A 27,216-nucleotide genomic window follows, 5' to 3' on the forward strand; every position below is an offset into this window, starting at 1 on the left:
GGGGTATTGTGTGTAAATTGCGGAAAACAACATTTTTATTAAATCAATTTTAGATTAAGGCTGTAGCGTAACGAATTGTGGAAAACAGGAAGTGGTCTGAATACTTTCCAAATGCACTGTATGTTTTTAAGGATGTGCGTATGACCACTTTTATGTAGACTGTATTGGTAGACCATCTACACCTTCCCAATGCTTATACATCTTTAACAGGAGTTAAGGCTAAAGGCCAGAGCTAGCAAGAAATGGGATGCTGCTCAATGACTTTTTTTTCACCTTTTAATTTAACCAGGTAAGCTAGTTGAGAACAAGTTCTCATTTACAACTGCGACCTGGCTAACCAATGACCGCAAGATGACTCTCGCTTCCAACAAGTTTAGGATAGGATATCGATTGCTTTGCTTTATAAAATCTTATAATTTAAAAGAAGTAATTCTGAACTGCTAAAATCACTTCAATACTGTTAATATATTTTGATCACTTTTTATGTCATTTCATGTCATGCCCAGCTAATAGGCCTACCCACTGATCAAGCAACATCGGAAGTAGTGTGAACCTCTTATGAGCAGTACTCATTAGCTCCGGCGTACAGTTACTTATACACAAAATCCGCCCCACTTGTATTCATAACTACATTGTTGATTGTAAATTACAACTTTGATAATTCTACATTACTAACTAGCTTCGTTATTTATTCTGTGTCTAAACCTGCCTGATTTAATTGATCTGTAGCATGTTATCTTGAAGGGGCGAAGTCTGTTGCGACATTCTAAGGTCAGGAAAGTTGAAGCTAGCGTTTTTAGCAAGCTAGCTATTGTCAAAAAACCTTGGGAAACTATTTCCTTAAGTAATAATACAATGATCTTTACAAAAAAGAGTTTAAGTCTAGGCTGCTTCATTTGTCACACGACCTTCATTGAGCATATATCTATGTAAATAAAAGTCAAAATAAAGTTTGGCTACATTTTTACTGGCACCTCATGTCCGCATCGGTTTGGACATAAGGCTGTAGACAATATGCATATCACCTGTACTTTGACATGTAGGCTTTTTTTTAAATGTATGTGCATGAAAAATGTATTTGAATATTATATTACCTCTGATCCAATTATGATATGAATAATTGTTTGATATTGTGATTTTTGTGAAATATACAGTACCAGTCAAATGTTTTTATAACATTGTTACTATTTTCTACGTTGTAGAATAATAGTGAAAACATTAAACTATGAAATAACACCTATGGAATCATGTCGTAACCAAGACAGTGTTAAACAAATCTAAATATATTTGATTCTTCAAAGTAGCCACCCGTTTTCTTGATGACAGCTTTGCACGCTCTTGGCATTTTCTCAACCAGCTTCATGAGGTAGTCACCTGGAATACATTTCAATTAGCAGGTGTGCCTTAAATTGATTGGTGGAATTTCTTTCCTTAATGCATTTGAGCCAATAGGTTGGGGTGGTATACAGAAGATAGCCCTATTTGGTAAAAGACCAAGTCCATATTATGGCAATAACAGCTCAAATAAGCAAAGAAATACGACAGTTCATCATTACTTTAAGACAAGGTCAGTCAGTCTGTAAAATTTCAAGAACTTTGGAAGTTTCTTGAAGTGCAATCGCAAAAACCATCACGGGCTGTGATGAAACTGGCTCTCATGAGGACCACCACAGGAAATGAAGACCCATAGTTACTTCTGCTGCAGAGGATAGGTTCATTAGAATTACCAGCCTCAAAAAGCAGCCCAAATAAATGCTTCACAGAGTTCAAGTAACAGACACATCTCAACATCAACTGTTCAGAGGAGACTGCGTGAATCAGGCCTTCATGGTCCAATTGCTGTGAAGAAACCACTACTAAAGGACACCAATAAGAAGAAAAGACTTGCTTGGGCCAAGAAATGCAATCAATGGACATTCGACCGGTGGATTTCAGTCCTTTGGTCAGATGAGTCCAAATTTGAGATTTTTAGTTCCAACCTCTGTGTCTTTGAGACGCAGAGTAGGGAAACGGATGATCTCTGCATTTTCCCACCGTGAAGCATGGAGGAGGTGGTGTGACGATGTGGGGGTGCTTTGCTGGTGACACTGTCAGTGATTTTATTTTGAATTTAAGGCATACTTAACCAGCATGGCTACCACAGCGATCTGCAGAGATATGCCATCCCATCTGGTTTGCGCTTAGTGGGACTAAAATGTGTTTTTCTAAAGGCCTCCACAATCACTCAACCCAATTCAGGTGGTTTGGGATGAGTTGGACTGCAGAGTGAAGGAAAAGCAGCCAAAGAGTACCCCGCATATGTTGGAACTCCCTCAAGACTGTTTTTTAAAGAATCTAAAATATAAATACAGGCCTATCTTAAGCTAAATATGGAGCACACAATTAAAAATGCTTATCAAACTTAATTTAGCCAACAAATGTTTTAACAGAATAAAACAAACACGTTTTGAATATTTAAAGAATTGGTTAAAATAGGCCTACAGTAATGATGATAAAACAAATTTTTCGAAATATTAAAAAATAAATTCATGCAAGTTGCGCACAGCCTGCATTTGGCCGAACCACCGAACTTATCATAGTCCTCTTTTAATATTAAAATGTAGGCACAGTCTCTTACTCTCATTTGACCTCAATTTACGCAATCAACAGTAGCATGGGGGTGGGCCGTTTCCCTTCTCATGTCTCTCTTCATTATACATTGTACTTGTGGCCTCAAAGGCCCCATAGTCAGGACATAAGCAGTAATGTTAACCATCTGAGCTCGTCCCCCCCCCCCCCTATCAACAGCGGTTGGCAAAATATAATTTTCTTACTCTGTAGACCTCAACACTTAAATTGTTTATACAGTTTTAGCCTCCGTTGCCTGAACTGCTTTCAAAAGATTTAAAGTAGGGGTTAAGCAAGTACAGTGTGTTTCACTCTACAGGCACTTTGTTCTTTGAAACTCCCCATAAGCTAGTTTTTTTTTTCATTTTATTTGAATATTTGTGAATTGCGTACTGTTCTGTTTGCTACCTTGAACTCAATTTAGTGAAAGGCTTTTAGGCATACATTAGTCTCTATCCTCCTAACTAGTTAGCTTTGCACACAGGGTATTCTACCTCTAAGACATTTTGCAATACGGGCCTTGCTTTCTCTTGTCTATCTTCTCTGATTCACCCCCTCACTCTCTTTTTTCTCCCTGTTTTCTCTGACTTTTGTTGGCACAGGAACCCCTCCATTGCGTTCTACCAGGCCTTCCAGTCTGGCAGCAGGCTGCGGGCCCACAGTGATAGGTACTGGACTGGATGGGACAGGCCTGCCTGTGTGTGGTTATGGTGCAGTGCATTTGCAGCTCAGCAGCAGTAGTGAGCTTTCCTTTGTGGATGTGCATGGCTGGAAACAGAGCATGGCAGCGGAGATGTGTTGGCCAGCCAAACCTCTCAAACTCCGCCAATAGGCCTACATTAATAGCTGCCTTCTCAGTAACACGAAGCCCCACTAAAGCCCATAAACAAACAGTTGTTCCCTGAACCTCCCCTCAACTGACTCACGCTGGTCAGTGTATGACATGGAACAGAGTGGTGCTATGAAGGGCAAGCCACTTTTAGTCATAATATGAAGTCATCAATAGGAATAGTCGGGTGATTTTTAAATCGAACATACCAAATCCAATACCTTTCCCTAACACTCCCACTTACAAAGCAGATTTGCCAGTCTATTATGACCTCTCACATACCCCTTTCTGAGTGCTAGATTGAGTGTGCATTCAGGAGGCAGGACGTTCTTGAGAAGCCTCTATACAAATGAAAAGGGAACCATATAAAACTATATCTGACAGGAGAGCACCAGACGGGAAATGAAAGTGTGTTGTTAAAGCAACTCCTTGCTGACAGACACCACGGAGGAGAACTGTACACACAGGCAGTAATTTCATACACCCGACCACCTCCAGCCAATTACACTGTGTGCCTGAAACCCACTCGCACTAAAGCATCGATTGATTGACCGACTGACTGACTGGCTACCTTCGAGAGCACTGACTGAGTGCTTTCTAACTGGGACGCTGCAGTAACAGCATGTACTTCTTCTGCCTGGAATAGTACATGCAGATTTCAGTTGTGCTGTGTTTGGAGACTTTACTGTTACTGCAAGCACCTGGAATGTACTGCATATCTCTAGTTGGTTTCCATCACCAGCACCACTGCGGGATTGCAGGGGCGTTGCGCTTCACTTCCTGTTTTAGAGGTGCTGATTGTAAGGGCGTTCCGTGGGTACACACTTCCACGAGTGCCTGTTTCCATGGCAGAAAGGCAAACAGGCCAGGCTTTGTGCGCAAGTCATCTGTGGATCTCAATGTTGCCCCTGGTGCTCTGAGTTTGTATTTCATGTCAGTTATTCAACCTCATTTGGTAACCAATTGGGCTCTCTCAACATGATACCATAGAGATTGTTCAGATGTCTCTCAATATCATGCTCCACTGTTTCCCCCTGATATTGTTGCACTGTAACAACGAGATGGATATCCAAATAGCCCATTCTCTTGCATGAAGAAATGCTAGTGTGTTTGTGTATCCTTTTGAATTCTGTCAAATTCCTTCTAGTTATGAAATTAATCTGCTTGTAGTCACACATGTTTGTGAAAAGTCTTTCATGGTAGAAGCAGGTAGGTACATTCAAAGGTGTCACGGCAGTCAAGCCCACCAGCAGATACTGAACATGTGGACTGGCCTCGCTTTTGAGCTGTTTTTATTATATGCTGAGCCAGAGGCTCCAACTGCGCTTCCCTCTCACTGAAGTTACTGAGCCCAGTGATGGCAACAGTGGCCAGGGGCAAGGTATGACAACTATCCCAGGGTCCTACTCCGTTGCTCCCGCCTCAGTCCCTGTCAATGTAGGAGCACTTTGTGACTGTCCACTCTTTGGTGGCTAATGCATCTTTTGATTCACATTCCTCTCTTCTCTCTTGAACCCTTGAATTTCGGAAATCGTCTCGGTCATTCTGCTTGTAACAACAAACCCTAATTCAAGCTCCATTAACTTCTTAAGGTATAGGGGGCAGCATTTTCACTTTTGGATAAATAGCGTGCCCAATTTCAACTTCCTGCTACTCATGCCAAGAATATAAGATATATGCATATTATTAGTAGATTTGGATAGAAAACACTATGAAGTTTCTAAAACTGTTTGAATCATGTCTGTGTATAACAGAACTTATGTAGCAGGCAAAACCCTGAGGACTAACCGTTTAGAATGTATTTTTTTAGGTCTGTCTGTTCACTGAGTTCTCATTGGGAAACGATATTTCTTAGGAACTTGTTTTCAGTTCCTACCGCTTCCACTGGATGTCACCAGTCTTTGGAATTTGGTTGAGGTTATTCATTTGTGCAATGAAGAAGTACGGCCATCTAGGAACTGCGTAACACAGAGTTGCGCAAGACTTGAAAAGTAGCTTGGTTGTTGTCTTCCTGTATTGAACACAGATAGACCCGTCTTCAATTTGATAGATTATTAACGTTTAAAGCTGCCTAAAGTTGTATTACAAAAGTAGTTTGATATGTTTTGGCAAAGTTTTACAGGCAACTTTTGAAATATTTTGTAGTGACGTTGCGCAATTTGGAAGCTGTTTTTTGTCTGGATCAAACGTGCCAAATAAATGAACATGTTGGATATATATGGAGGGAATTAATCGAACAAAAGGACCGATTGTGATGTTCATGGGACATATTGGAGTGGCAACAAAAGAAGCTCATCAAAGGTAAGGCATGTTTTATTTTATTTCTGCTTTTTGTGTAGCGCCTGCAGGGTTGAAATATGCTACAGTCTTTGTTTACTGTTGTGCTATCATCAGATAATAGCTGCTTATGCTTTCGCCGAAAAGCCTTTTTAAAAATCTGACATGTTGGCTGGATTCACGAGTGTAGCTTTAATTTAGTATCTTACATGTGTGATTTAATGAAAGTTAGATTTTTTTATATAATTTTATTTGAATTTGCCTCGCAGCATTTCCCTGATGCAAGCGTCCCCTATACCATAAGAAGCTCTGTCCAGTGATTGTACAAGCTAAACTTTATAGAGTTGCGCAAAATGGACGATTGCAGCTTTTTGTTTGATCTCAACCCAACCCTGAGCCCTGTGTGGGCTCTGACGAACAGAGGCGGTTTTACACCGCTTACCTTTACCCAGGTAGAGCCGGAGAAGTACCTTTTACACTACGTATTATACGTGTTTGACGCCAGAAGCTTTAGCAAAGAGTTAGGCCTACGTGGCTTTAACGAGAAGTCAGTGGCTAAGAGAAGGTCACATGTTCAAAGGGGCTTGAGAAAACTGAAGCTTGTTACACCACCTGGCCACACATTGTTTTGCCTTAAACCAAAAAAATTCACAACTCAGGAGTAATTTAGTTTGTTTGACAATTTGTGTACGACTTTTAGACACTCATGCTGCCATTCTGGCTTTGGTAGCTAGTTCTGTTATTTTTCTTGGTCTGTTGAGAAGTGCAAGTATTATGTAATTGATAGGATTTCACCAAACACAAATTCTTAAAGTAGCTTAATTTGAGTGGGCAGTAGGCACTTCCCAGACTGATCTATGATCAGCTGGTTTGTGGCATATCTTACCTGTGCTGAATACCACCTGTTCTGGTCCAGCACCAGTTGTTTTTGCCCCCCCCCCACATACACACACATGTCCTTTACACTAAATAGCACAGTCTCTTCTATTTACTGTGCCTATTGGCCAGAACTGACCGAGGTGTCACTGTCCTCATGGTCACACGTCTAGTGTAAATTCAACTCTGCCACAGCTGTGTAGTTACTCCACCATCCTCCCCAAAATGGTGGGGGTTCCACCATAGCCCTGCCAGTGGCTGGCTTCATCCAAACTCCTCTTTATCAAACATGGAAAGACTACACTAATGTACTCCATTCTATCGTTTTCCTGTAAACCAGGCCCGTGGTCTTTTTCAAGCCGTTTTTCATTAAAATGAATAAACACACTCCACTTCGGTCTGTCCCAGTGTCTGAATTCCGGAACGCTGGTATTAAAGGTTTACGCCCCAGTTAGGCAGTTTTGGTGTACAGTAGCTCGCTAGAGAGCCTTATGTTTTATTACTGGCTGTTTTTTGATATTATTAATGCACTACTAGCCTAGTTATCTAATATTGTCTTGTCACTAAAGTGCAAAGGACCAGTGACCAAGTGTTTTGGTTTAGGAAAATGACTAGGCCTACCTAATGATTTAGGCTAGCCCATGCATTTGATTGAATCATTTGAACTGATTTATTGTTTTGGTCTCATACTGACACAGGACTAGTCTGGAGGTATTTGGGCTTGGGGCCCACCACAAGATCTGTGCTTTTACAGAGGGAGAGAGCCTTTGGGTCAGACCCATTTTGAAAACTCACAGCAGGCAGGAAACCTAATAGGAGGGACTGTGTGCACGCTAGGAACTGACCTAATTGAAACAAATTTGAGCAGTGTAGGGTGAGGTTTGTTTTTCTGGGTATACATAACTCTTTGGCTGTTAGGATCTATTACTATTTGAAATCTTTCAAATACTTAGAGCGTTCGCTTTAGCCTGCCTGAAGGGCCAGGTGGTGGTGGGGGGATTATACTTTTCAAGTCTTTTCAATTGCAACAGGCAAGCTCAATCAACCACAGATATAGTATTTGAAAATATTTCAAGTAGTATTTGAATCCAGGTCTGGTGTAGCAAGTGTGCGCTGAGCTTGCCTCTTGCTTGTGTGTACATTGTGTTTTTATACGTTTTGGGGAAGTGTGCCTACTGCCTCCTTGCATGTGAAATGTTTTGTCTTACTCAGCCTTTGTTATCCATCATCGTCTTGTCAGCGAGACCAAAGTGTAGGTTTGTGGAACAAAAAGTCACTGTACTGGCTGAAGGGCTGGGAGAACGTTCCTCCCTGGAGGAGCCTGTTGATGGTAATCTGCTTGTGCTTCCGCTCCTCTTGGACAAGTACATTTGGATGGTGAAAGAACATAATGTCTTGTGCTTCGCCGTGTTCATCAACACTTATTTTGAGGGAACCTCTGAGCGTGTGTGTGTGAGCATTAGAGCCTGAGTAAGCAAAAAAGAAGCAGCTGTCCTGCACATCCTTCTGAAGTGTTAATCATGACATGGTGCAATTAGTTGGCACCAAATGTCAATCCATGCAATCTGTCTGTGCTGATAAAGGTAACCACATCCATATCTGGTGGTGAATACACACACTTAGGTTGGAGTCATTAAAACTCGTTTTTCAACCACTCCACAAATGTATTGTTAACCAACTATAGTTTTGACAGGTTGGTTAGGACATCTACTTTGTGCATGACATGTCATTTTTCCAACAATTGTTTACAGATTGTTTCACTTATAATTCTCTGTATTAAAATTCCAGTGGGTCAGATGTTTACATATGCTAAGGTGACACGGCCTGGAAAATTCCAGAAAATGATGTCCTGGTTTTAGAAGCTTCTGATAGGCCAATTGACATCATTTGAGTCAATTCGAGGTGTACCTGTGGATGTATTTCAAGGCCTACCTTCAAACTCAGTGCCTCTTTGCTTGACATAATGGGAAAATCAAAAGAAATCAGCCAAGACTTCAGAAAATACACTGCTCAAAAAAATAAAGAACACTTAAACAACACAATGTAACTCCAAGTCAATCACACTTCTGTGAAATCAAACTGTCCACTTAGGAAGCAACACTGATTGACAATACATTTCACATGCTGTTGTGCAAATGGAATAGACAACTGGTGGAAATTATAGGCAATTAGCAAGACACCCCCAATAAAGGAGTGGTTCTGCAGGTGGTGACCACAGACCACTTCTCAGTTCCTATGCTTCCTGGCTCATGTTTTGGTCACTTTTGAATGCTGGCGGTGCTTTCACTCTAGTGGTAGCATGAGACGGAGTCTACAACCCACACAAGTGGCTCAGGTAGTGCAGCTCATCCAGGATGGCACATCAATGCGAGCTGTGGCAAGAAGGTTTGCTGTGTCTGTCAGCGTAGTGTCCAGAGCATGGAGGTGCTACCAGGAGACAGGCCAGTACATCAGGAGACGTGGAGGGGGCTGTAGGAGGGCAACAACCCAGCAGCAGGACCGCTACCTCCGCCTTTGTGTAAGGAGGAGCACTGCCAGAGCCCTGCGAAATGACCTCCAGCAGGCCACAAATGTGCATGTGTCTGCTCAAACGGTCAGAAACAGACTCCATGAGGGTGGTATGAGGGCCCGACGTCCACAAGTGGGGGTTGTGCTTACAGCACAACAACGTGCAGGACGTTTGGCATTTTGCCAGAGAACACAAAGATTGGCAAATTCGCCACTGGCGTCCTGTGCTCTTCATAGATGAAAGCAGGTTCACACTGAGCACATGTGACAGACGTGGAGAACGTTCTGCTGCCTGTAACATCCTCCAGCATGACCGGTTTGGTGGTGGGTCAGTCATGGTGTGGGGTTGCATTTCTTTGGGGGGCCGCACAGCCCTCCATGTGCTTGCCAGAGGTAACCTGACTGCCAATAGGTACCGAGATGAGATCCTCATACCCCTTGTGAGACCATATGCTGGTGCGGTTGGCCCTGGGTTCCTCCTAATGCAAGACAATGCTTGACCTCATGTGGCTGGAGTGTGTCAGCAGTTCCTGTAAGAGGAAGGCATTGATGCTATGGACTGGCCCGCCCGTTCCCCAGACCTGAATACAATTGAGCACATCTGGGACATCATGTATTGCTCCATCCACCAACGCCACATTGCACCACAGACTGTCCAGGAGTTGGCGGATGCTTTAGTCCAGGTTTGGGAGGAGATCCCTCAGGAGACCATCCGCCACCTCATTGGGAGCATGCCCAGGCGTTGTAGGGAGGTCATACAAGCACGTGGAGGCCACACACACTAATGAGCCTCATTTTGACTTGTTTTAAGGACATTACATCAAAGTTGGATCAGCCTGTAGTGTGGTTTTCCACTTTAATGTTGAGTGTGACTCCAAATCCAGACCTCCATGGGTTGATAAATTTGATTTCCATTGACCATTTTTGTGTGATTTTGTTGTCAGCACATTCAACTATGTAAAGAAAAAAGTATTTAATAAGAATATTTCATTCATTCAGATCTAGGATGTGTTATTTCAGTGTTCCCTTTATTTTTTTGAGCAGTGTATATATTTAACATAATGCCATCATACTGTCAAGAATTTAGAAAAATAGTATGACATTTTGGCCATATCGCCCAGCCCTAGCACAGTACAATCGACCTGGCCAAGGCTTTTGACTCTGTCAATCACCGTATTCTTATCGACAGACTCAACAGCCTTGGTTTCTCAAATGACTGCCTCGCCTGGTTCACCAACTACTTTTCAGCGTTAAGTGTGTCAATTCGGAGGGCCTGTTGTCCGGACCTCTGGCAGTCTCTATGGGGGTACCACAGGGTTCAATTCTCAGGCCAACTCTTTTCTCTGTATATATCAACGATGTCGCTCTTGATTCCCTGATCCACCTCTATGCAGACGACACCATTCTGTATACATCTGGCCCTTCTTTGGACACTGTGTTAACTAACCTCCAGACGAGCTTCAATGCCATACAACATTCCTTCCGTGGCCTCCAACTGCCTTTAAACGCTAGTAAAACCAAATGCATGCTTTTCAACCGTTCGCTGCCCGCACCCGCCTGCCCGGCTAGCATCACTACTCTGGACGGTTCTGACTTAGGTATTTGTAGTTGTCCCCATATTCTAGGTGTCTGGACTGTAAACTCTCCTTCCAGACTCACATCAAACATCTCCAATCCAAAATTAAATATAGAATTGGCTTCCTATTTCACAACAAAACTCCTTCACTCACGCCGCCAAACATACCCTCATAAAACTGACTATCCTACCGATCCTCGACTTCAGCGGTGTCATTTACAAAAAAGCTTACTCTACTCAGCAAACTGGATGCAGTCTATCACAGTGCCATCCGTTTTGTCACCAAAGTCCCTTATACCACCCACCACTGCGACCTATATGCTTTAGATGGCTGGCCCTTGCTACATATTTGTCGCCAGACCCACTTGCGCCAGGTCACCTATTCTATGCTAGGTAAAGCTCCGCCTCATCTCAGCTCACTGGCCACGATAACAACACCACCCGTAGCACGCGCTCCAGCAGGTATATCTCACTGGTCATCCCCAATGCCAACACCACCTTTGGCCGCCTTTCCTTCCAGTTCTCTGCTGCCTATGACTGGAACAAATTGCGAAAATCGCTGAAGCTAGAGACTTATCTTTCCCTCACTAACTTTAAACATCAGCTATTTGAGCAGCTAACCAATCGCTGCAGCTGTACATAGCCCATCTGTAAATAGCCCACCCAATCTACCTACCTCATCCCCATATTGTTTTTATTTACTTTTCTGCTCTTTTGCACACCAGTATTTCTACTTCACATCACCATCTGCTCATCTATTACTCCAGTGTTAATTTGCTAAATTGTAATTACTTTGCTACTATGGCCTATTTATTGCCTTACCACTTCATGCCATTTTCACACACCTGTATATAGACTTTCTTTTTTTCTATTTCAACTAGCTTACCTGGTTAAATAAAGGTGAAATACAATTCAAAAATAATGATTGGTTAAATAATTCACCTGTGATTTGTCTTCATTCTAATATTCTCCTCTTCCTTTTATAGTGCCTCTGGAGCCAGTGTTGTTGCCATTGATAATAAAATAGAACAAGCCATGGTAAGGGTTTTTATTGAATCATAATCATTTTTATAGTATCATATTTTGCTCCCATTTTGGTTTTAAAAAGTGTTGATGAAATGGAACTACTGTATTGGTAAGGAATGAATCTCAACTAATTTGCTCAGGTGCCACTAATTCAAATAAGTTGCCATCTAGAGACCCCATCACCTAGTTTTCCTGCTCTGAGCTGGTCGCTGTGTTGATGACGAGGACTAGTTGTTTTCTGTTCTGTCCTCTTGTAATGACTGTTAGCATGTCCCTTGTTTTCTATCTCCTCAGGACCTGGTGAAAAGCCATCTGATGTATGCAGTGCGTGAGGAGGTGGAGGTGCTGAAGGAGCAGATCAAGGAGCTGTTTGAGAGGAACTCTATGCTGGAGCGGGAGAACGCCGTTCTGAAATCCCTGGCCAACAGCGACCAGCTGTCTCAGCTCTCTGTCCGGCCGGCCGACACAAACTCCTCTTGCAGCACGACTCCGCAGCAAGGGGTGGGCCAAGGCCAGCCGCAACTACAACTACAGGCTCCACCACAAGCCCAGCTTCAAGCACAGCCTCCGCTCCAGGCCCAGTCCCAGCAACTTCAAACCCAGCCTCAAGTGCTGCTTCAGCTCCAGTCCCAGCAACTACAGCCTTTGTCTCAACCCCAGCTCCAGCTTGACACCAGCCAGCCCCCGCCTTCGCAGCAACCGCAGCCCAACTTCAACTCCGCTTGAAGTGCACCCCCTCCCTATCTCTCTCCGTGACAGGAGAGGGGGGAGAAAAAAAAGTAGAAAACATCCCCCAATTCTAAATTGGCATACGAAGCAAAAAACAATATTGTCTTGTTCGCACCAGCTTGATCACCACAACCAAGAGCAGTGCTTCAGTGTGTCTGTGTGTGTACTGTATGCCGGCTGTTCGGCCTTCCCAGTGTTAATGCAATCAATGTGAGAGTATGAGCGAGAGAAAGGGGGGCATTTCTTGTGGGGTGCCATGCTGGAGCTTTGACTGACCCCCCCCCCCCCCCCCCCCACCCAGGGGCAACACACAGAGGAGAGGGGATACTCACGAGGACAAATCATCGTGTCCCAGATTATTTTTTATTTTTTTTCAGAGAATCGAGTCGGGAAGGGGTTTATTTTTAGTCTTGCAGTTTCATGTTGTAAGTAAGTGGGAGAGATCTATTTTCGGAGCCGTGCCACCATTTCTTCTTCGACATAAGTCCAATCCATGCATCAGTCTCTAAAGTTCTACTGTTAATGTTTATTTATTACTGGGCTGCTATTTTCATAAAGGAACAATGTCTCTCAAAAAAAAAATGTTTAAAAAAAATCTATATATATAATAAACATTGAGCCTTTTTTTTTTTTTGTATTACTTTTTTTTGTCATTAGTGTTAAAAATAACTGGCCCTACATCCAAAGGGCAGTTTATTGCATTAACCAGTCGAATATGTAGGCAATAATAAAGAAACTCTGACACGTCTAACACTAAATGGGCTGTTTAACAATTAAATTGTTTATCCGCATCAGTCAAGATCTAGTTTGAATGTACATTTTTGTATAGAGTGTAAAGTATTATGCGCATAGCAAAGTTTGTACAGGTGAACACCAACTCTTGTGACAGGAAATCTGAACATGAATCTGCGGTAGGCTATTTTGACGACAACTTCCAATCCAATTGCTAGTTTCTTTGTCTCAAATTGACAGTTTATTGCCATACTTCCCCGCCCCTACCCTAATATCGTCTTGTGCATTTGATTCCGGGATGGGGGCAAAAAAATGCTGTGAAATCGTTCAAAACCTACTTTGTAACCAAAGATGCAAAGCTGTGTAATTCTATTATTTTTGCACACTTCTATGTATTTTGTTACTTTTTACTCCTTCACAACAAAATATTTTTGTTGCTGTTTAGCATGTTCTGCATGATCTGTAATCTTCAAACCACTTTCTTACCTCATTTTTATTCAGCACTCTTATTGTAAGATCTGTGAACAATGTAAATGGGGGGGAAGACATGGAGACAGAGCTAGGGTTTTGGTTGAGCAACACAAACTAGTGTTAGACACTAGCTGCAAAGAAATGAAGTGAGCCATGTTTTCATTTAAATGGTGTTTGAATTTCATATGCCAATAGTTTTGTTACATTGCAAATTTGTATCTATTTAAATAAATGCAATCTTCCGATTCAAATTTTGTGAAAACCTGAGTACTTTTTTGTGAAACGACTACCCATTAGGAACCACAGGAGACTTAAAGTATTTTAAATTGTCACACTGTGTGTTTTTAAAGTCTTTCCATAAATGCCTAAAGGATGTACCATTCTAATTATTTTGCTTCTAGCAAACGTCACACACTTAACCAGAGAAGAGTAATGGGTCCAAATCCTCCCCTAAACCCTGCACCTAGGAGGAATTGACAGGTGTAATCTAACTGGTAATAGCTCAATCTTGCCCTCTGATAGGCTAGGTGAGAGTTTCACCATATTGCTTATACCAATCAAATCATCTATGTGGCTGGAAGGTGTGTTTATGATTCTGAACGGTCAGATGGCTAGCTACAATGACAAGAATCTGCCATGCTGGGAATCGTAGGTGGCTTGTATCTTGATACCATGTTTTGACTGATGTTTATGCTAAAATTAGCTAACTAGCTGACTGTAAAGATTAATTTAAAGGATATGTGTTCATTGTGCAAATGTATTTGTTTTAAACTTTTAGTAACTAAATATAGAATACATATTAATAGTCTAAGCCAATCCTGTCTGTTTTGCCCTGTAGTTGTGCACTCGTCAGTTTGGTTGCTAAACAACCAACCCGTCTATAGGGCGCAGGGTTTACAGGAGGATTTGGAATTGGCCTAAAAAGTCTTTCCTACAAGACTGGTTTGCCAGCTTGTCGAGAGCAACTCATTCCTTACTCAACGATTTGGTCTGAAAATATGCTCAATCCCAAATCAGCCCCTGGCTCCTCTGCAATTACCTGTAACCTGTACAGAACAAACCCTCAGTTGGAATTGTTGTAAGTGTTCTCAAATTTATTTTGCTGAAAACGTCTGTCCTCTCACTTCATGGCTTGACTATTAGCCATGTCATAGCAGTTGGACTCTCCACATGGCTGACATTGTACCCTACTTATTAACATTTTATGAAGAGCTTGAATACTTATAACCCAACCTGAATTTTCTATTAATTTGTGTAATATTTTTTAATTCATCAAGTGTCGAGAACCTATTATAATGTAGCCTATCACGAAAACACTATTATACATTTCCACATTTTTATTTTTAAAAAAGTAATCACTTTTTTCAGGGAGTCCAGGTAGGGGAAGCAGCATCCCCTGGTCAAATCTTTATCTGCGCCTTTGTCCGTCGTCCTCTTGCTGCATCTCAGTTTTCTTGGCACGGGTCTTCGTCCTCTTGAAGTAACCTCGCAGCCTCTTCCAGAAGGACTTCTTGGCAGGTTTAGGTGCAGCGTCCTCAGCCAGCTCAGCTCTAACCTCCTGGAGTCTCCTTGGGCACGGCCTGGGTGATGTGTTGGACCAGGATGGGGACATCCTCTGGGATGCTGGCGAGGGTCTGCTCCGAGGCACCGGAGCCCAGTGATTGGGCCGACCTGGCCGGCACTTACCGGACACCTTTCTCACCATCTCAAGCGATGGTACCCTCTCGTGGTGGATAACAATGTCCTCACACCATGGGTAGACCGAGAAGGGCCAGGACTCAACGGTGCTGGTACTGGAGCATAGGCTGGTGTGGCTGCATTGTGATCCGTCCCTGCTGGTCATCCAAGCGGCTTTTGGGGTGGATGGGATGTCTATGGTTTGGCTCTCTGCAGATGAGAGCCGAGGTATTGGGCTATGACAATACATGATCACAAGCAAGTGGCAAGCTGTAGTCGTAGGCTAACAGCAGGTTGTCCAGAAAATCATAAAACAGGTGTTTGAGTTATAAACAGCTGTTCGGACCTTTTATAGCCTACCCCATGATGACCACATGATATGCCATGGTGATGTAATAAGCCATGCTGAGCCAAAGTAACAACAGGGCTATGCTCAAAAGTAGTGCACTATACAGGAAATAGGGTGCCATTTGGGACATACCGTCTTGTGTTTTTGCCATTTCTGTTACATTCAAGACCAAAGAAACAACTGCTAAAAGAATTTGAAAAAGAATATGGATGGGAGCCAACCAACCAATGCCCCCTCTCACGACCAAACTTTTGGAGGCATACTGCTCTCCTAAAATAAACTGGGTAGCAAATGTTAGGTGGCTAGCCTAGCACAAAAGCATCCGTGAAGGTACTGACAGGATGGTCTTTTCCTAAGGAATATATTTTATATTTTAAACACTAGGTATGCTCTGTAGCAGTGGTGTAGTGGAGGGTAAACGCCTACCGGGATTAAGTACATTCATTTTGGATGTATTCAACTGAATAATGACTTTGTAGTTAGGATTGAGCGATGCCTAATCATAAATAAAAAATGGATTTATTGCAAATAAAAGGCTGTGTGATGACATGTAAATAAAAATAATGCTTTCAGGTTAATCCCCATGTACCGAATAAGACCAAGTTAAATGGATTTCCATTGCATTTTCAACTCTACTGATGGTTTTGTCATAAACATTTTTTGCGTTATACAGCGAATGTGCCCAATCTGGTCTTGGCATGTGCACTCCAGTCAGTGCCTTCCAGCCAACAGTTTACAGACAAAGCAGATAGTCTCCTGTCAGGGGAGTCATGCACCAAAAACATCTGAGGGGGCAGAAAGTACGTGAGGGTGGTCCGAAGATGGGCTATGCCCCTGTCCGAAAGTTGGAGAATGTAGAATGATTTAAACACCTGAAATAGCTTTTTCCTGCACTCTAGAGCCATAATCATTATGCTTAATTCTGCATGTCTAAGCATTCCTCCTGACTGGTGGTTATTTTTTAAAGAAACTAAATACGCTTATCTGCTAAAATCTGGGTAAAAGATTGAAAGGAATGAGTCTTATTCAGTACATCTAGTATTTACTTGCTTTTCTAAAGTCTACCAAATTTGCCAGCAGGCATAGATAGACAAGCTAGCTACTCTAACTTGATTGGTAGGCTGAAATGGCTTGTTGGTAGCTAGTTATGAGTTTGGGAGATTGGGAATCTATCTGTGCTAGCTATAGCCAAGTTCATAAAATTACTAGGTGGCTAGCAGTATTAGAGAAACAAAATGTTTTGTTTTACAACAAAAAAACAAAGGACAAATCTTTGGGCATGACGCCTCTGGCTACCTACGTTATATTATGTACAAAAGAGTAAGATACTTTTTATTTTCAAATGGCAGCCAAGCATTGATCATCATGTCACCAGAATAAGACCCGAATAGGCTATTAATTGGAAAGAGCATCAGGCTCATCACCGTGATCTTTCAACACACTCGTCATAATTTATTTAATCTGTAGCCTAATAAACTGCATGCTTTCCCAAGTTGTAGTGGGACCAGGACTACCACTTTTTGTATTAAACAGCTAATTTCCTGCAAATCTACACAGTTTGCCATGGGGCGGGGAGAAAAAATGTGCTGTTTTACAGATAATCTCATGCTGATTTTGCCATGAGGATAACATTTTGCAGTTTTAAAGCTTTTTTCCTGCTATTCTACATATTTTACCATTAGGCTGAGATACACATTTTCAGTTTTAAATCAAATTTCTTGCAATTATACACATTTTACCATTGATCATGACATCTGTCGCCCACTGACTCTAAAAAAACACACACAAAAAAGATGCCCAGGGTCCCTGCTCATCTGCGTGAACGTGCCTTTAGGCATGCTGCAAGGAGGCATGAGGACTGCCGATGTGGCCAGGGCAATAAATTGCAATGTCCGTACTGCGAGACGCCTAAGACAGCACTACAGGGAGACAGGACGGACAGCTGATCGTCCTCACAGTGGCAGACCACATGTAACAACACCTACACAGAATCGGTTCATCACACCTGCGGGACAGGTACAGGATGTTAACTGCCTGAGTTACACCAGGAACACACAATCCCTCCATCAGTGCTCAGACTGTCCAAAACAGGCTGAGAAGCTGGACTCGGGGCTTGTAGGCCTGTTGTAAGGCAGGTCCTCACCAGACATCACCGGCAACAACGTCGCCTATGGGTACAAACTCACCGTCGCTGGACCAGACAAGACTGGCAAAAAGTGCTTTTCGTTGACGAGTTGCGGTTTTGTCTCACCAGGGGTGATGGTCGGATTCGCGTTTATCGTCGAAAGAATGAGCGTTACACCGAGGCCTGTACTCTGGAGGATTGATTTGGAGGTGGAGGGTCCGTCTTGGTCTGGGGATGTGTGTCAGCATCATCGGACTGAGCTCGTTGTCAGTGCAGGCAATCTCAACGCTGTGCGTTATAGGGAAGACATCCTCCTCCATGTGGTACCCTTCCTGCAGGCTCATCCTGACATAAGCCTCCAGCATGACAATGCCACCAGCCATACTGCTCGTTCTGTTCGTGATTTCCTGCAAGACAGGAATGTCAGTGTTCTGCCATGGCCAGGGAAGAGCCGTGATCTCAATCCCATTGAGCACGTCTGAGACCTGTTGGATTGGAGGGTGAGGGCTAGGACCATCCCCCCCCAGAAAATCTCTGGGAACTTGCAGGTGCCTTGGTGGAAGTGGGGTAATATCTCACAGCAAGAACTGCCAAATCTGGTGCAGTCCATGAGGAGAGAACATGTTCAGTTCATGTCGGTTGTTGAATATCGTTTTGTTCATACAAATATTTACACAAAGTTTGCTGAAAATAAACACAGTTGACAGAGGATGTTTTTTTTGTTGCAGAGTTTATCAAAGGTTGGAAGGAAACCTGGTTACAGTTCTCTACTTGGGTATGAAAAGGTAGCAAAAAAATATGCCACAGATACACCGAACAGCATTTCCTATAGGACAGCAGTCCACATTTATCAGAACCAAAAGAAACACAAATTTTTACCACATTTATGTTACATAAATTCCGTTATTTTATACCTGTGATGGGTGTTAAAGGTGAAGTGAACTGTAGTTAAGGATTGTATTGGGCAAAAATACTTTAGCACTTCATTTTTGAACATAAAAACTGTGGCTGGAAATGTAGTATATACAAGTAACAGTGTGTCAAAACTATCAGTAGAGTTGAAAATGAGATGGAAACAATGAACTTCAGATTTTTATTCGGTACATGAAAACTTAAAAGTAAATTGTCTACACTTCGTCATCACACACCCCTGATTTTTATCTGCAAGTCTTTTTGGTGGAAAAACTCCACAGGTGGGAAAATGTTTATTTTCTTTATGTAGACTTTAGAATATTAGCATGAAAAATCAGTTGTGAATTCGATGGAAATCTAGCTAGAGAGGGAAACAAAGTCCCACATTTATATATTTGAAACAAAACAAATAGTATTTAAAAAATGTCCCATCAATAAAAAAAGAATTTAATAAAAGACACTAAACAAAACCCTTTCCTTCTGGCACAAAGCAACATCCGTATTGAAAAACATTCTTCCAATGTCCTTCAGTACAACTCCCACAGCTGCACTCCTTGTGAGAAAAGGGATTTTCCTTTACGTCCAGACAAATGTTGAAGCTCCTGAAGACAACAGCTAAGTACACTGAACAAAAATACAAACGCAACATGTAAAGCATTGGTCACGTTTCATGAGCTGAAATAAGATCCCAGAAATGTTCCATATTCACAAAATATTTCTCAAATTTTGTGCACAAATTTGTTTACATCCATGTTAGTGAGCATTTCTCCTTTGCCAAGATAATCCATCCTCCTGACAGGTGTGACATATGAAGAATCTGATTAAACAGCATAATCATTACAAAGGTGCACCTTGTGCTGGGGAAAAATAAAATAGCAGTCACAGAACACGCCATAAGATGTCTCAGGTTGAGGGAGCATGCAATTGGCATGCTGACTGCAGGAATGTCATCCAGAGCTGTTGCCAGAGAACATAATGTTAATTTCGCTACCATAAGCCGCCTCCAACGTAGTTTTAGAGAATTTGGCAGGACCTCCAATCGGCCTTACCACGTGTAACCAAGCCAGCTCAGGACCTCCACATCTGGTTTCTTCACCTGCGGGATTGTCCAAGACCAGCCACCCGGACAGCTGGTGAAGCTGAGGAGTATTTGTCTGTAATAAAGCCATTTTGTGGGGAAAAACCTCATTCTGATTGGTTGGGCCTGGCTCCCCAGACTGCACCCCTGCCCAGTCATGTGAAATCAATAGATTAGGGCCTAATTTACATTGACCAACTTTCTTATATGAACAGTAACTGAGTAAAATCGTTGCGTTTATATATTTGTTCAGTATACATTGTTATGAATAATGAGTGTCCTATCATGGTACAAAAGAAAAATATTCCACAATAACTGCACCCGTATATAGTTCTCACATTTGAGGAGTAGTGCACTTTGTGTATCTCATTCTGCTGCTCCATGAGGAAAGTCACTCAGGAGAATCAGCTTAAGATCAGTGCAGGGACCTTTTGAATGGTTCCAGCAAATTAGATAAGTGTGGGTCAGAGTGCGTGTCTGTCTGAGTGGAACACAAAGGTTTCCTTCGTATCGTTGGATTAACCCACGGTGACGAATCGGCTGCCTTTGCTGGTCTGCGCAGTGGCGATGCGCTGGTCTTTCAGGATGCGGAATCGCTCATTCAAAGTCAGCGCCGTCTGCTGTGACAACAGTTTGGATAAAACCAATAATTCACGTCACACAACTGGGTCATGTTGACTAGGCACAAAATGTATGCAATCTGAACATTTCAAATAACAAACGCTTGTCTGCCTTTGCATTGCATGTTTTAAAACAGTTTCACATTTTGATAGAGCATGCCCTAATGAATAGGACCCTGTACTCACCAATTCACAGGGTGAAACCTTGATTTTGAACCACCTGAGAGAGTTATACTCTTGACTATTTAGTTCAAACACAGTTCTTAAAATGTATATGCTCATCAGGACAAGATCCGAGCCACTTGGTCTGCATTTACACAGGCAGGCTAATTCTGATATTTTTCCACTAATCTGTCTTTTGACCAATCAGATCGACTCGTCAATAATTGGGCAAAAACTCAGAAATGGCCTGCCTGTGTAAACACAGCCACTGTGTGATTGTGCACTTCTATCTTATTTTCACCTGTTTCCCCACGCTGTTGATGTCAAACTGCAGGGGGACTCCTTTAGGTGGTACTGGTTTCTTCTCCTCCTCCACCTTGACTGGGGCCGGGCTGATGGGTGCTGAGGGGTGCAGGGACCAAGCACTGGGAGGCCTGGGGGAACAGAGAAGAAAATACATGGTGAGTGGTTGTTTATCTCAGCCCACTATGTGAATTGTCCAGGCAAAACTCTGGCCCTTCATTATGATCAGGTCATATGTTAAGGAAAAACTACTGGTCCTGTGTACTCAGTCAGCCTCTGTTCTGAAAGTGGTCTGTGTAAGCTCATAATGGGACTCACTCAGGCTGCGTCATGGTGGCAGTTGGGTTGTCGATGGAAACGGTCAGGATCCCACTGCTGTTTGTTGACGTGCGCCATCTGGTGGACAGACAGGCAAACAGACAAACATAGCGTAAGACAACCTGTGGATAACGACAAGCAAAGGTAACATTTGTGGTATTCAAGAATGATGAGGGCACACCAAATTGTACAGAGAAATGTGGTCTGTCAAGAGGTGACAGTCAGTGTGTTCATTCTCTCACACACAAACACACCCATCCACATTAGGGTTGCACGATATGGTAAAAAAAAATCTGAGATTTCTGTACCAAATATTGTGATTTTACTTGCGATTATAGACCAGAGATACTTAGATACCCGCGACAAAGATTTTAGAATATTCTTCACTTTATCCTCTCTGATTAAGAACAAGCTGTTACACTCCACCACTGGTACCAGTCTATTTGAGCATTAGGAACTGCCTGCTTGAGTGACAGGGCGGGGCTTGGTGTGTGTGGGATTAAGCAATAAACAAAGCCTTTTTATAAAATGGCCATTACAGATAGCTAAGAGGCATTTCTAAAATAATCGCAGCCTCTTGCAATATGGATATTCACAGCCCTAATCAACACACAGGTCAAATACTCACTGGCGAGATCTAACTGGAGTAGGGGGTAGAGATGTTGGAGCTGGCTTCTGCACCTGGGCATGAACCTGCAGTATGGACGAATGTACAAGTGAGACAACTTTTTATGCACTGGGTCTGTTATAAAAAAAAGGGCTGCCTACAATCAGACACCTACAGACAATTAGAGAGCATACCTTGAGGCCCCTGTGGAAGAGAAACGTGGCCTGGCGGGCTTCTCTCTGGGTTTGATGGACAGGGGGCAGAGGCCTACAAGGAGAACACAAGATGGAAGGTTGGTTGAGACAGGAACGGAGATTAAAAAAAATGTTCCATGACGTCATTGCACAAACGAAGGACATTGGAGAGCACTTGGAAATACTTAACAGGAGACACTGATTCTCAGTGTCAGACTGAGCCAGTCCCAATTCGTTCCCTACCCTTTCACCTTGAAGTTAACCCTTCGATGTTTGCAGATTTTACAGGCCAGAATACGTATACGGTGTGTATACAGTATGGTGCAGGTTTTCCATTAACCAGTAATAGCCAACTTTTGACCCCAACTAAAATAATAGAAGACGATAAATTAAATTGGCACCGGCCAACATAAAGAAGAAAAAAATCCCATTGAGAATTAATGCTTTTTTTAGCCTAATCACTGATGGAAATATCAGTCTATGTACATTAATTTGACTGGTCATTTTTATTAGTTGATAGCTTAATTTGCATAATCTATTTATCACGTGTAGGACCTACAGCATACAGAGCCTTTGAGTGGAAAATCTGTCAGACAGCGCAAGAGCTGCTGCATCCTGTGGCGCTATTAAGACAACTAGGAACTCGGGGAGGGGGGGGAATAGGTCAAATCAAGACATTAATGATCTTCTTCCCGAGTTGGATGACCGGTCAAACCGATTTTGCCCAGTTGGAGCTCTTTTTCCCCAGTGGTCATGAGTCAGAGCTCAGAGTTGTTTTGAACACAGACTCAAACGGAAACAGAAGGCAGGGAGGCTTCATCAGCTTGGCACACACCACTTTGCAATGAACTGGAGGCAGTATGCATTTTGAAAACATATACTTAATTGTTTGAAACTTGAATGTTTTGATACATACTATGAGGCAATATATTACCCTGCTTCAAAATGTAATCTCTGTGACAAGAAACTGCTCACATCTGCAGTTCCCTTTTGAAAACAGTGTTTTCCCACTAATTGCATTATGGAACAAACATTCGCACGTAGCCTACTGCCTTGTGCGCATTGTCAGAATGATTGCTTTTTAAGGTTTATTTTTTTTAAACACTTTTTAGGCCAAAAAAAAATATGAATTTCAGATCTATCGTCCCCCAACTGTCCATAGTCTGAGAAAGAAATAGCCTATTCCAAACAATAAGCTGTTAATTGTCTTGTTGGCTGAGGAAAAGTAAATGTGGACAGTTATTCTAACATGTTTAAATCAGAATTCGGTAAGAAGGACCGCACATTGTTGCATTCTCGACTTGCACGTTCTATGAATTACCTTATTCTAAATATGATTTGTCATTCTGAGCACAGCGGCTGGACGCTGCAATCAGGTTACGCACCCAATGCACATGGGTCTGGTACATTTCTAAAATGTTCGGTAAATTCAAATTTTGCAGGTCAAATGTCCGACGCCACATTTTTCTAATGAAAAACCTGATATGGCGCTTCCACCACATCATCTTAAATGATACAGATCTGCAAACATTGAAGGGTTAAGGTCAAGGAGAAGATAGCGAAGTTGTACCGACTGACAGTGAGACGTGGTTATATTCCATGGAGGGGACTATTCCAGGAGTAAATTCTGCAATTGTAATTTTGTTACCGTCCCCGCAGCTGAACGGGTCTTGTCTGTGTCATCGTGTTGGGGCCTCTCTGTACGTCTGTCTGTCTGTACGGCCTCCTCTGGCCTTGCGTCTGTCTGAATTGGGCAGATTGGATAAAAGGCCACGATTGGTTGTTGAAGGGCCGCGGTTGGTTGTTGAAGGGCCGCGGTTGGTTGTTGAAGGGCCGCGGTTGGTTGTTGAAGGGCCGCGGTTGGTTGTTGAAGGGCCGTGACTTCTAAGAGGGAAAACGTAAATAGAGATGGTGAGCAGAGGAGCGAGGGCTCCTTTGGAAACTAACTCACTCCTCCTCTTCCTCCTCCTCTTCGATCCCAACAAGGGTTGTTTGTGTTCATTAGGCATGAAACAGGAAAACGGTCCAAAACTGAGTGTAACATTTTGCCCTAATGAACATGTCCCAGATGTACGAGCCCTTAGTACCTGGTTGACAGTCGGTCGGTTGAGTGGACTGATTCCTTTCTGTACGGCTGCCGTCCTCCGGGCCGCCAGTCCAGTGATAACCCCTTGACCCCGGCTTTGACCAACCAGAGGGGGAATCTTCCGGCCTCTTCCAACACCCACTCTCGTTACCCCCCTTCTTGCTACACCACCTCCTGGAAATGACATGTGGACAATCTAAATGTGATGTATTGAACAGGTTCATTGGTATTATAAGTGGAGCTAAAGTCTGCCATTTCAAATATCACAGAAATTACTGTATGAAGTTATTCAACAATAGAAAACTAGCTGCATTAATGAGCACCACAAACAAAGCTACTGTACACACCTCTTTGGGTCTGTCCTCCAGCTCTCGCTCCAACTGGTTTCCCTTGTACAAAGCCCTTTCCTTTCTGTAATGGCCTGCGGTTCCCCGGGCCTGGCCTCCGTGCTTGTTGCTCTTTCTTGTTCAGACGAATGATATCATCTAGGGAAATAAGATGAACAAAACAATATTATAAATTGACTCGTCAAGTGAGCTCTTTTTCTAGTCAATGTAAAATCTAAATGCCAAGCATATGAATGAAAGTTTGTCTGACTCCTGGAAGTCTGAACTGACTTTGTACATTATAGCTAACTGTAGCTACATTCATTACTCACACTGACGTTTGGATGGGCCAAATATATACATATAGCTTAATGTTCAACTTACAAGACCTACAAAATAGTAACTAGTTAACGTTACTGTAGCTAACGTTAGCTGGCTTGGTCGCATTGAATGAACGCAGCTAGCTAACAAAGTTGCCAGAGCAGTAAGAGCTTTTAGACTTTGAAATAGACCGTGGAATGTATATACATATATTTAGTTATATAACAATGTATATTATGACCTTATAACCGATTAGCTGGCTAGCTACTTTACATGCGAACATTAGCTATGGCTAGTTACAACCAACCAAACCCGAGCTACTGGTAACCACCACATCAAGTGTCGCGAGCGGCCTTACCTAAAGACATGTCAACCTTATCAGGTCCCTCAGAAGTGCTCCCCCGTACAGCCGAAAAACCAACGTTATTCATACTGTAATAATCTGGAGAATGTTATGGATAAAATTACAAACTGCGCTTAAACTGCAAACTATAGCAAGCTAGCTAGCCTAGCTATCTACGTGAAATTCAACTCCCTCTGCAAACGTCGAATACACGCGCACTAGACACGAATGGCATTTTGGGATGTGTAGTTTAGATGCCAGTAGACCCAATAAACCTTCTGAACAGAAAGAACACACAATGTATATATATATAGTTGTGTAAAGTACTTAAGTAAAAAAACTTGAAAGTAAGTCAAAAGTCAATTTTGGGGGTATCTGTACTTAACAATTTATATTTCTGACAACTTTTCTTTTACTCCACAACATTCCTAAAGAAAATAATGTACTTTCTACTCCATACATTTTCCCTGACACCCAAAAGTACACGTTACATTTTGAATGCTTGGCAGGACAGGAAAATTGTCTAATTCACGCACTTCAAGACAAAATCCCTGGTCAACCCTACTGCATCCGATCTGGCGGACTCACTAAGCACAAATGCCCCTTGCTAGCCGTAAATAAAATAAAAAACAAGAACATTATTCTGTCTGGTTTGCTTGAAATAAGGAATTTCAAATTATTTATAATTTTACTTTTGATACTTAAGTATATTTAAAACCAGGATTTTACTGGGTGACTTTCACTAAGTATGAAAATTGGTACTTTTTCCACCACTGTGTGTATGTATATATATATATATATACAGTTGAAGTCAGAAGTTTACATATACCTTAGCCAAATACATTTAAACTCAGTTTTTCACAATTCCTGACATTTAAATACCAGTAAATATTCCCTGTTTTAAGTCAATTAACAGGTGTGCCTTGCTAAATGTTAATTTGTTGAATTTCTTTCCTTCTTAATGCGTTTGAGCCAATCGGTTGTGTTGTGACAAAGTAGAGGTGGTATACAGAAGATAGTCTTTTACCAAATAGGGCTAAGTCCACACTATGGCAAGAACAGTTCAAATAAGCAAAGAAAAACGACAGTTCATAATTACTTTAAGACAAGAAGGTCAGTTAATTCGGAAAATTTAAAGAACTTTGAACATTTCTTCAAGTGCTGTCGCAAAAAACATGAAGACCACCACAGGAAAGGAAGACCCAGAGTTGCCTCTGCTGCATGGAAATGTGAAAGGAATGTATGGAAATGTGAAAGGAATGTAGTAGAATATAACACAGTAGATCTGGTCAAAGTTAATACAAAGAAAAAAAACAGATGTTCTTTTGTATTTTTTTTGTACCATCATCTTTGAAATGCAAGAGAAAGAGCATAATGTATTATTCCAACCCAGGTGCAATTTAGATTTTGGCCAATAGATGGCATCAGTGTATGTGCAACGTTTTAGACTCTTCCAATGAACAATTTAATTTATTTTCAACATTTTGCCTCAATACTGCCCAAATGTGCCTAATTTGTTTATTAATAACTTTTCCTGTTCAAAATTGTGCACTCTCCTCAAACAGTAGCATGGTATTTTTTCACTGTAATAGCTACTGTAAATTGGACAGTGCAGTTAGATTAACAAGAATTTAAGCTTTCTGACAATATCAGATATGTCCTGGGAAATGTTCTTGTTACTTACAACCTCATGCTAATCGCATTAGCCTACTTTAACTCAACCGTCCCTGGAAGGGACACCGATCCAGAAGACGTTTTAATTAACGCATTTTCTTTTTAGCTTGACCCCTTGAACCATCCATAGTTCAAATTCAAGTCTGGCAGCCACTTTACTAGATAGCAACTTCTATGACTGAATGATGGAGAATGCTAGTAAGGCAAATTCAATTTCAAATCACTCATAGATGGCTCTCTGGATAAAACCAAAGTAATTTGCATCCACTGCAAGGCTTCATTTGTTTATCACCGAAGTACATCGAGTCTTTGTTATCATTTACATCTTTGTTATCCTTTACAAGCGAAACTGTCACGCCTTCTCCCGCTCTTCCCCCCTGGCACTCGAGGGCATCAGGCTGCTCTGCATCATCCACTCCTGCCACCATCATTGCACACACCTGCCTTCCCTCGTCACACGCATCAGCAATTTATTGGACTCAATCACCTA

At 42.2% G+C, this 27,216-nt stretch overlaps 2 protein-coding genes across 3 annotated transcripts in view; one reads left to right on the forward strand and one right to left on the reverse strand.

Moving 5' to 3' along the window:
• LOC135517123 (TSC22 domain family protein 2-like) overlaps positions 1-12,705 on the forward strand; it is a 39,020-nt gene extending 26,315 nt beyond the window's left edge. Inside the window, exons 2-3 of the mRNA XM_064941153.1 lie at positions 11,660-11,711; positions 11,994-12,705. Coding sequence (XP_064797225.1) covers positions 11,660-11,711; positions 11,994-12,425 — 484 coding nt within the window. The 3' untranslated portion in view covers positions 12,426-12,705. The remainder of the gene's footprint in view (positions 1-11,659; positions 11,712-11,993) is intronic.
• Positions 12,706-18,861: 6,156 nt separating this feature from the next.
• Positions 18,862-25,272, reverse strand: LOC135517130 (UAP56-interacting factor-like). Of its 2 annotated transcripts, none has more exons than XM_064941173.1 (9): positions 25,068-25,272; positions 24,410-24,547; positions 24,064-24,236; positions 23,625-23,860; positions 21,977-22,049; positions 21,804-21,868; positions 21,176-21,253; positions 20,856-20,988; positions 18,862-20,389 (listed from the first exon to the last, which is right to left on the reverse strand). In XM_064941173.1, exons 1-9 carry the CDS (start codon positions 25,138-25,140, stop codon positions 20,291-20,293), a joined length of 1,068 nt encoding a protein of 355 aa, XP_064797245.1. In that variant the 5' UTR covers positions 25,141-25,272; the 3' UTR covers positions 18,862-20,290. The 2 variants fall into 2 exon arrangements, with proteins under 2 accessions (XP_064797245.1, XP_064797238.1); XM_064941166.1 differs by having other exon boundaries at positions 18,862-20,392.
• Between the last annotated feature and the right edge of the window lie 1,944 nt (positions 25,273-27,216).

The sequence above is a fragment of the Oncorhynchus masou genome, chromosome 3, assembly GCF_036934945.1.
Source record: "Oncorhynchus masou masou isolate Uvic2021 chromosome 3, UVic_Omas_1.1, whole genome shotgun sequence".
NCBI lineage: Eukaryota > Metazoa > Chordata > Actinopteri > Salmoniformes > Salmonidae > Oncorhynchus > Oncorhynchus masou.